We start from the raw sequence: 10,438 nt of genomic DNA on the forward strand, positions 1-10,438 counted from the left end.
CCCCACTGCATCCACCGTCACCTGACTACCAGACACCTTCTTGACCGCATCCGCGTAGGATATGCCTTGAGAGGCCCTAACTTTTTGCACCTCAGCAGCCCTCTTGCTGAACACGCATCCCCCGTAGGCAGAGCTATGCTCTCCCCCACAGTTACAGCACTTGAGTTTTGCTCCGTCGTCACACTTCCCATACTCGTGGTCTCCTGCACATTTACCACACTTCTGCTTCCCTCTACAGACCGCTGCAATATGCCCAAAGCGCTGGCACTTGAAGCAACGCAGGGGCGGCAGAACATATGGGCGTACACCATAGCGCATGTACCCAACGCACACCACACGAGGCAGGATCCCACCTTCAAATCTAATCATTATCGACAGGCTGTCACACCTTACCCCATCCCGGGTCATCTTCAACCGCCTAGCATCCACCACCTTAGCTCCAGTCAAATTCTCCTTTATGTCATCCACAGATGTCGTCGTAGGGACGCCTACTATAACTCCCCTAACCGTGCCTCTTACAGCATCAGACACAAGAATGTCCTTCCCCCCCAGAGACTTAGCTTCAATCGCCTTCCTTTGCTGAGCCACGTCCTTGCACACGACCAGCAGCGAGCCATCCCTAAGGACACTCGCATGCTTGACCACTCCCACAGCTACAGTCAGGCTCCTTGTCAACGCCATCGGATCCCACCCCTTAAAGGACGCATTATCCTGCGCGAGCTTTATGAACACCTTACACTCTGAACTCACATCCCCGACATCTGCAACCCCCTCGCCCTGCTCCTCACTGAGAGAGCCCTCCATAGACGAGCAAGAAGACGCCCTACGCTGCACAGGATCAGTGGCTCCAGGGGGGTCCTCCCCGCTGTTCATATCGTCACCGACCAGGTCACGCTTCCTCTTCTTCTTCCCCGTCATACGGACCGAGGCGTTCCTCTATGTTGCCGTAATATCCAAACTGTTGTCGTTGTTGTTTTTATATGGCAGTTGGCATCCAAGTGCACGAGGTATTGTTGTTCTCGTTGTTGTTTTTTATGGCAGTTGGCATCCAAGTGCTTCTTCTACTTCTTCTACTTCTTCTCAACGTTTGAAATGTCTCTGTTCACCAATATAAAGCATGTAAGTGTTGCATTACCGCCAGACTGTATTCCTCACTTTTTGTTGTTGTTGTTGTTGTTTTATGGCGGTTGGCATCCAAGTGTTGCATTACCGCCAGACTTTATTCCTCAGACTTTGTCGTAGTTGTTGTTGTTGTTGTTGTTGTTGTTGTTTTATGGCGGTTGGCATCCGAGTGTTGCATTACCGCCAGACTTTATTCCTCAGACGTTTCGTAGTCCTCAGACTCTGTCGTAGTCCGTAAAAGTACTCCTCCCATCGCTTTGGCGTTACAAAGCCCATGAGGTCATGATGTGTTTTTGTGACTAGAATAGTTGTTGTGTCAGAGACCAACCGGCTTTATTCCAGGGAGACTCTTCTTCACCTTCCTCGCCCTCTTTGACGTTCGGTGCTTTGGAAGTACAAAGCCCATGAGATCATGGGACGTCTTTGTTGTTTTACAAAGCCCATGAGGTCATGGGACGTCTTTGTCGTTTTATCCTTTAGAAGTCCTTCTTCCATCACTTTGGCGTTTCTAGGCCCATGAAGTCCAAGCGCGTTAGAACATCCTCTTGCTCCTCATCCTCGGCGTCGTAGTCCTCAGACTCACTTGTTGTTGTTGTTGTTGTTTTATGGCGGTTGGCATCCGAGTGTTGCATTACCGCCAGACTTTATTCCTCAGACGTTTCGTAGTCCTCAGACTCTGTCGTAGTCCGTAAAAGTACTCCTCCCATCGCTTTGGCGTTACAAAGCCCATGAGGTCATGATGTGTTTTTGTGACTAGAATAGTTGTTGTGTCAGAGACCAACCGGCTTTATTCCAGGGAGACTCTTCTTCACCTTCCTCGCCCTCTTTGACGTTCGGTGCTTTGGAAGTACAAAGCCCATGAGATCATGGGACGTCTTTGTTGTTTTACAAAGCCCATGAGGTCATGGGACGTCTTTGTCGTTTTATCCTTTAGAAGTCCTTCTTCCATCACTTTGGCGTTTCTAGGCCCATGAAGTCCAAGCGCGTTAGAACATCCTCTTGCTCCTCATCCTCGGCTCAGTCTCCAACACCCCCCACCTCTATAAACGTTTACCCAGCCCTGTGCTACATAAGTAAGCAACCACAGCCTGACACAAACCCTGTGACTGGATCGCCAGAACGTTCCGCAGATTGAACTCCCGCCCATTATTCCGAAACCACAAGGCCAACCCGGCCCTTTCCCTATCATAAGCCTCACAGCAAATCAGCACATGCTCGACAGTCTCTGGCACCCGACAGTGACCACACAGACCGGTCGGATGTTTGCCTATCCTACTCAGTGACCAATTGAGTCCAGTATGGCCAATCCTCATGCGGGCGAAGGCCCTTTCCTCCCACGCGTTCCTGCCCATAGACCCGCAAGGACCCACACTACCCTGTATGTGATAGAAATGCCGTCCAGTAACACAGTGGCTCCAAAATTCCTGCCAAAGGCCGACCACATGACTCTTGATAACAGGCTTGATTTCAGATTTGCTTAACTCAACCGCCACATCAATTGATGGCCGCCGAAGGGAACGTTTAGCCAGTGCATCAGCCATTTCGTTACCATCCACCCCCACATGCGCAGGGACCCAAATGAAGGAAACCCTCACATCCTTCCTGGACAGGGAGAGCATCAGACAGAAGATGCCATTCAACACATCCTGTCTGCAATCCGATTTCCCAGATTTAATGCTTTGCAATGCAGAAAGGCTGTCAGAGGCCACCACAATGCCGCAACACTGCAAAGCAGATTCCGCCCATTCCAACGCCAACCGTATCGCTATAAGTTCCGACGTGAAAACAGAAAGGCGATCTGTCAACCTCTTCTTGACCGCTAGCCCCAGGTCAGGCACAAAATAAGCGGCGCCAGTACGCCCACTCTCAGGATCCCTAGACCCGTCGGTATAAATAAACACATCACCTGAGTGCTTATCGATGAGCGCTTGAACGGCAAACTGCGGTGCCCTCCCAGCGACTCCTCTAAGCTTGCCATGCAAGCTAACATCAACAGGAGCCGGGACAAACTTCCACGGAGCTATAGCAGACAAAGCCACCGACGGGCTCACACGCAGATCACCAACCCCCGCAAGCCGCGCCTTCGCATTTCCTACCTGGCTGAAAATCATACCGCCAGCCTCACTCTGCCCCCCATCAACCCTGAGAAAGTCCCTCACCGGGTGAGAGCTCGTATGACCTTGCACATTCACCCAGTAAGCCAACAGAAGTTCTAGCCTCCGGAGCCGTAACGGCAATTCCCCCAACTCAACCTGCAGCGCCGAGACAGGGGAGGTCCTAAAAGCCCTACAGCAGATGCGCAAGGCCTGGGCTTGCTCCACATCAAGCTTCTTTAAGTTAGTCTCAGCCGCAGACATGTAGGCTATACAGCCATAATCAATAGCCGCCCTCATGACGGCCCGATAAATACCCAGGAGCGACCTTCTGCTGGCCCCCCAGTCCTGGCCGGATAGACAACGAAGCAAGTTATTCACCCTTTTGCATTTACCACTGACCTCATCAATGTGCCGACGCCAACTAAGCCTCTCGTCAAAGGTGACCCCCAAGAACCTCACCTCCCTGACCTGTTCGAGCACCTGCCCATGCAGTCGAAGGGAGACGTCCCTATGTCCATTGAAGAAACAGATCACTTGAGACTTCCGTACGGACAGTTTAAACCCCCACTTCAGGGTCCACTGCTCCACCTGCTGTATTGCCCTTTGCAGTTTCGCCTCGTAAAACCGGAGATTCCTCCCTCTCACCCATAGAGCGCCATCGTCAGCATAAAGGCTCCTCCCAACAGACCCATCCACGTCGTCAAAGATGTCCTTAATCATAACATTGAACAAGATAGGGCTACACACACTCCCCTGCGGGATCCCATTCTCCACCCCATAGACCCCAGAGTAAGCAGCGCCCACTCTGGTTTGGATACGCCGGCCAGACAGAAAGCTCCGGACCCAGTTAAACAGTTTACCCTTCACACCACACTTCCGCAGCTTAATGAGGAGCCCATCCTTCCAAACCATATCGTACGCCTTCTCCACATCAAAGAGCACCGCAATAACCTTTTCTTTCTGAGCCCTGGCCAGCTGGATATCAGATTCCAAACACAACACGGAATCCATGGTGTTCCTGCCCCTACGGAAACCACTCTGGTGCGCGGGAAGCAAACCCTGACTCTCCAAGAAGTAATCCAACCGCTCGGTAACCATGCGCTCCATCGTTTTCCCGAGCTGCGACGTCAAGGCAATCGGCCTATAACTTGAAGGGTCAGACGCTGGCCTACCCGGCTTCAGAACCGGCACCACCGTAGACTGTTTCCACGCAGATGGAACACAACCTGAATCCCAAACACGGTTGAAAAGACCCAGGACTAGCCCAAGCGTGTCATCAGTCAAATGAGAGAGCATGTCATAGCACACCTCATCTTTACCCGGGGCTGTCTGTTTCGCCTTAGAAAGTGCTCTCCTTAGCTCAAACAAACTAAACGGAAGGTCAAGGTCATCTTGAGTCGAAGGCTGGTGCCCAATCAGCTCAGAATTCTGGACCAAAGTACTCTCCCTGTAGTGCCTTTCCGCAGGTGAGAGATTGTCAGAGCTGTGCACCGACACAAAGGTGCTGGCCAACAGTTCAGCTTTGTCAACGTCGCTGACTGCTTCAACACCATTCAGTATTAGGACCGGGGTCCCACGACGGCGCTCAACCCCATGCATCCGCTTAATCATCCCCCAAACATCCCCGAGACGCGTTTCTCTCCCAATTTTGGAACAATACCGCCTCCAATAGGCACTCTTGGCCGTTCTCACAGTTTTCCGCACAACAGCGCGGGCCCTCTTGTAGTCAATGAGGGCACCCTCAGTGTGGGCAACCCTTAGCCGGCGAAACGCCGCATTTCTCGCCCTAACAGCATGACCACATGCTTCAGTCCACCACGGCACCCGCTTCCTATGTCCACTACCACCACTCTTAGGAATCGTGCCTACCGCTGACTGCGTGATGGGACCTCCACTCTTGAAACCTTCACAGTCACAAAGACATATCATGACCTCATGGGCTTTGTAACACCAAAGCAATGGAAGGAGTACTTTTACGGACTACGACAGAGTCTGAGGACTACGACAAAGTCTGAGGAATAAAGTCTGGCGGTAATGCAACACTTGGATGCCAACCGCCATAAAACAACAACAACAACAACAACAACACTCGGATGCCAACCGCCATAAAACAACAACAACAACAACAACAACAACCTTCTGGTAGAGCTGCTCTTGCCAACCGCCATAAAACAACAACAACAACAACAACAACATCTTTCTCTTTCAAATCAATTTATTTTTGTAAGGCCCAAAATCACAACAACAGTTGCCTCTGAGGGCCACAGGGAGAAATTAATCAACAATGTCTGTGGTGGCGATGAAGTCAGACAATGTCTGTGGTGGCGATGAAGTCAGACAATGTCTGTGGTGGCGAGGGACGATGTCCCAGGGTCCTCTGTCCTTAGACTCTCCTTCTCGGCCAGGAAAAACTACAAAAAAACCTCTTTGGGAAAAAAGCGTAGAAACCTGGAGGAGTTCCAGTGAAGGAGAGATCCGACTCTCACAGACGGACAGACGGACACAAGGAGACTGGAGCTGGACCCACTCTTCAGGCAGAAGAGGGACCGTCTGAGTCGAGCTGGACCCACTCTTCAGGCAGATGAGGGACCGTCTGAGTCGAGCTGGACCCACTCTTCAGGCAGAAGAGGGACCGTCTGAGTCGAGCTGGACCCACTCTTCAGGCAGAAGAGGGACCGTCTGAGTCGAGCTGGACCCACTCTTCAGGCAGAAGAGGGACCGTCTGAGTCGAGCTGGACCCACTCTTCAGGCAGAAGAGGGACCGTCTGAGTCGAGCTGGACCCACTCTTCAGGCAGATGAGGGACCGTCTGAGTCGAGCTGGACCCACTCTTCAGGCAGAAGAGGGACCGTCGGAGTCGAGCTGGACCCACTCTTCAGGCAGATGAGGGACCGACTGAGGCGAACTGGAGCCACTCTTCAGGCAGATGAGGGACCGTCCACACAGGGCAGGGACCACTTCACCAGGGGAGGGGCATCTGGGTCCACAGGTCCTCAGGAGTGAGAGAAAGAAAAGAAGGCGGTGAACAGTTTGCAAGTGGAATCAAAAAATAAATATTGTTTGATAGCATAAGTAGTCAGAAGAAGAAGAGGATAGTGCTCAAGCTGTCATACTTCCCCCAGCATAGTCTTTCATTGCTGTCGATGGCGTTTGTTGCGGTGTCACTCTTAAGAGGGGTGAAAGTAACACAAATTAAATTGAAATATGTTTGATGTGTTAATAATATTGTTGTGAATCGTTTGACCTGGTTAATTTTGATGTCCTAATCACGTAATTGTCATCAAATTTAATAGTTTTTATTATTTGATATGAAATTTTCATCATTCAACGTTCATGTCATAACCATTCATATGATCAGAGCTTTCACTTCTTCACCTGGTGAATTTTTGTTACTTCCACTAAATTAGATTACGGCAGTGGCAGAATTACGACATCTTCCTGTTGTAGTCCAAAACATTGATCTGTTATATTATTGGTCCAAAAGTCTGAGCGCGTTCACAGCGGTGCTTCTGGCCGATGCGCTTCAGCAAACGCAACTTTATGGAACACTTTGAAGCGGACTCTGGTTGGTAAGTGTCTATTCTCAGTAATGTATTATTTGTCGTTCGCATTCAGGTAATTTTAAGTAAATGTGGCAGGCTTTGAGCTAATGGCTAATGCTAGCCTACGTTTTTGTAATAAATACAAAATAAAAAGTAAATGTCAATCTTTTGACATTTACTTTTTATACATATTATCTTTTTACAGATAGCCTTCTTCTTAGCCTTGTTTACAGTGTGCCATGTCTGTCGTGAGATGTTTGTATGCATCGTTGTCATTATTAAACCTTCTTTAGCCCTCACCGGTCTTCTGACCACAACAAGACCATATTAGGAACCGGACTGATAAAGAAGATCTTTGTGGAAAAGCGATTCAACCTTCATTAATATTCATATTCTTTGTCTTAAGAGCGTGAGGAAAACGTTCCAAGCAGAGCGCCTGGAGGAACGTGGTGTTTGAGGGATAGTTTACGCTGAACAATTTGCATTAGCCTGTAAATTGTTAGAGAATAAATTATATTTCATACGACAACGTCTTGTTTTTTCAGATATATTGAATCCAAAAATTTTGGGGGCTGATAACTAGACTGCGACTGGGGCACTGGGACCTCTTGGAAAATATAATGGCCAATGTGAAACCTGTGGAAAAGAAGAAACTTTCCCCCATTTTTTAATGGAGTGTAACAGGTTTTCAGTCCATAGATCACTTTTTTCCCACCTTTTTGATTTGGGGTTTAAAGACTTTGCTTGGCCCCTCCTTGCATCAGCAGGAGGTGTACACAGCACTCATGGAGTTTGTTTTTGATGTGAACTGCACAGCGGACCAGTAAAGGGTCATTACAGACTATCACCAGTGAGAGGCAGCAGTGCTCTGTGTGACGCGCAGTCTGCCGGAAATACACAAGAAGAAGAACTCCATCCGTCACGTGACCAGCCTCTGTCCGGATGTGTTGACGGGACTTCTCCTCGTAGACCAGGGTAGACCTCGCCGCCTCTGTCCGCTGTTCGATCGCCCTGCCGCCCGCACACAGAGCTCACACCGGGAGGATGCAGCTCCGCGCAGACGAGGCCGCGGTGGTGGAGAAGGCCGTGCGCCTCGCCATAGAGTCTGTCATGAACGTGCTGTGCGCCGTCAACAGCGCCCGCACCAACGAGCTGCAGCGGAAGGTGACGGACAGAGAGCAGGAGATCCGCAGGCTGGAGGACCGAGTGCGAGAGACCGAGGGCGAGCTGCGGCTCCTGCGGCGCTGGTGGTCCCCAGGCCGGGCCCCGGAGCAGAGCAGCGGCGCGGAGCCGGACAGGGAGAGCAGCGCGGAGCAGCGGGAGTGTCAAGTCCGCGTCTCCTGTAAGCGATACTTTATTGATGTCCCTCTTTTGTCCTGCACAGTCATTCAGGCCCCGGGACCTCGTCCCTCAAACTGTGGTTCTTTACAGTACAGCTTCATCTTTAGTCAAAAGTATATATATATATATATATATATATATATATATATATATATATATATATATATATATATATATATATATATATATATATATATATATATATATATATATATATATATATATATATATATATATATATATATATATATAATCACAAATCTACTCACTATATTTGTCATAAAAATTGCAATTAGATTATTTTCCACCATTGTTCAGTCTTACTCGTCCCCTGTCCCGGGGCATCAGGTCTCTTACCTCTCCATGTCTCTATCCAGTGGCTCTGCTGACAGGACCTCCTTCTCAGGACCCTCCTGATGGAATGGAGCTGGACCAAACCTGCTCATCCAAGGACCGGAATGTCCCCCAGCTGCCCGCCTGTCCCCCAGAAGGACATGTCCAACCAGCTCCCCTCGGTCCCCCAGAAGGACATGTCCAACCAGCTCCCCTCGGTCCCCCAGAAGGACATATCCAACCAGCGCCCCTCTGTCCCCCAGAAGGACATGTCCAACCAGCACCCCTCTGTCCCCCAGAAGGACATGTCCAACCACCTTCCCGCTGTCCCCCTGAAGAACATATTCAACAGGAACCCAACTGTCCCTCTGATGGACCCGGCCCACAGGAATCCCACTGTGCCATAAACAAGCAGGTCAAACTGGAGCCACACTATCCCAGTCCGGCACAGATAAAGCAGGAGCCCTTCTGTCCTGACTACGGACACATCCAGGTGGAAGACATCCCTGCAGTCTTCCTACAGAGGGACCTGAATGAGGACATGTCCAACAGAGTCGAAGGTAAATGCATATTAGGATAGAATAGAGTTATAGAACAGTTTTGTTTTAAATACACAAAGATCAGAGCTACGGGGAAACAAAAGCCACAAAGAAAACAATCTACATATTTACCCCAATGACCCAATGAAACACTGATCAAAATAAAATTCTCAATTAAGTCCACTTTTGAGCACGACAGGTCTTATTTTTCGTGAACTTTTCTATATCATCACGAGGGCCCACCGTTTTCATTTCCTTTCAATTGTGTGTCCATGGGTCCCTCTGTATATTAATGAAGGATTCACCCATACCCCCGTCCCGCCGCCTCCTGTGTGTGTGTCAGGAGCCTGTACTGCTGTGGTGGGTACTACCACTAGTCTAGGGAAGTAAGTCAGTAAATTCTATTTGTATACCGCCTTTCATAGTCACAGATTAAACCAAATCACAAACAGTAAAAATACAAAACGGATTAAAACAAAGAAAATAATGATGAATGATGATAAAATATGATAAAACTCAGGGAACGCCCCTTTAAATAAGTGGGCTTGTTTCGCTTTTCAAAATTGACCCTGGGCTCAGTCGTTCTTAGCTCAGGTAGAAGCTAGTTCCAAAGTCTGGGTGCAAAATTTTACACATTTTAAAGATAGTTTTTGCAGTGCTTTTATTGAGTTTGTCTTTTATTATACCGTATTTTCCGGACTATAAGTCGCACCGGAGTGTAAGTCGTACCAGCCAAAAAATGCATAATACAGAAGAAAGAAATATATATATAAGTCGCACTGGAGTATGAAATGCAGTTGCAAGTGTGAAAATAACAAAGAATATGACATATAAGTCGCTTCGGAGTCTTAGATAAGTATATAAGTATAAATATAAGCATAAGTCGCACCCCGACTATGAAAAAAAGGTTTGAGCTTATAGTCCGGAAAAAATACGGTAAAATACGTTGTTCCCTCAGACATCCTGGGACACTGCGAGCTGTGGCAGAATGCGTCCCTTGAGGCAGAGGACGCTCCCCATCTCTGGCCCCGTGTCTGTCCCACACACTGGGGCTGTCCCGAGTCGGTGAGTGCTACTTAACCCTGACTCTGATCAGGGGAGGTGTCTGTGGAGGGGAGGTGTCTGTGGAGGGGAGGTGTCTGTGGAGGGGAGGTGTCTGTGGAGGGGAGGTGTCTGGGGAGGAGAGGTGTCTGGGAGGGGAGGTGTCTGGGGAGGGGAGGAGGTGTCTGGGGAGGGGAGATGTCTGGGGAGGGGAGATGTCTGGGGAGGGGAGGTGTCTGTGGAGGGGAGGTGTCTGTGGAGGGGAGGTGTCTGTGGAGGGGAGGTGTCTGTGGAGGGGAGGTGTCTGTGGAGGTGTCTGTGGAGGGGAGGTAAATCAGGCTCTGAGTTAGATATCAACAAATTCTTTTTTTATGTTCTGTCAAAATCTTGTTGAGTCCGAGTGTGGTGTGTAGGAGCCACGTTAC

At 49.3% G+C, this 10,438-nt stretch overlaps 2 protein-coding genes across 3 annotated transcripts in view; both read left to right on the forward strand.

Moving 5' to 3' along the window:
- LOC140374501 (vitelline membrane outer layer protein 1 homolog) overlaps positions 1 to 10,438 on the forward strand; it is a 321,142-nt gene that overhangs the window by 143,426 nt on the left and 167,278 nt on the right. The window lies entirely within an intron of this gene.
- The window catches only part of LOC140374184 (uncharacterized), a 5,972-nt gene continuing 3,215 nt past the window's right edge, over positions 7,682 to 10,438 (forward strand). For both annotated transcript variants that reach the window (XM_072461007.1, XM_072461008.1), the window contains exons 1-3: positions 7,682 to 8,101; positions 8,478 to 8,993; positions 9,931 to 10,037. In XM_072461007.1, coding sequence (XP_072317108.1) covers positions 7,804 to 8,101; positions 8,478 to 8,993; positions 9,931 to 10,037 — 921 coding nt within the window. In that variant the 5' untranslated portion in view covers positions 7,682 to 7,803. The remainder of the gene's footprint in view (positions 8,102 to 8,477; positions 8,994 to 9,930; positions 10,038 to 10,438) is intronic.

Source organism: Eucyclogobius newberryi, unplaced genomic scaffold, assembly GCF_026437365.1.
Source record: "Eucyclogobius newberryi isolate DKJ021-1_F unplaced genomic scaffold, fEucNew1.0.hap1 SCAF_3, whole genome shotgun sequence".
Classification (NCBI taxonomy): Eukaryota; Metazoa; Chordata; class Actinopteri; order Gobiiformes; family Gobiidae; genus Eucyclogobius; species Eucyclogobius newberryi.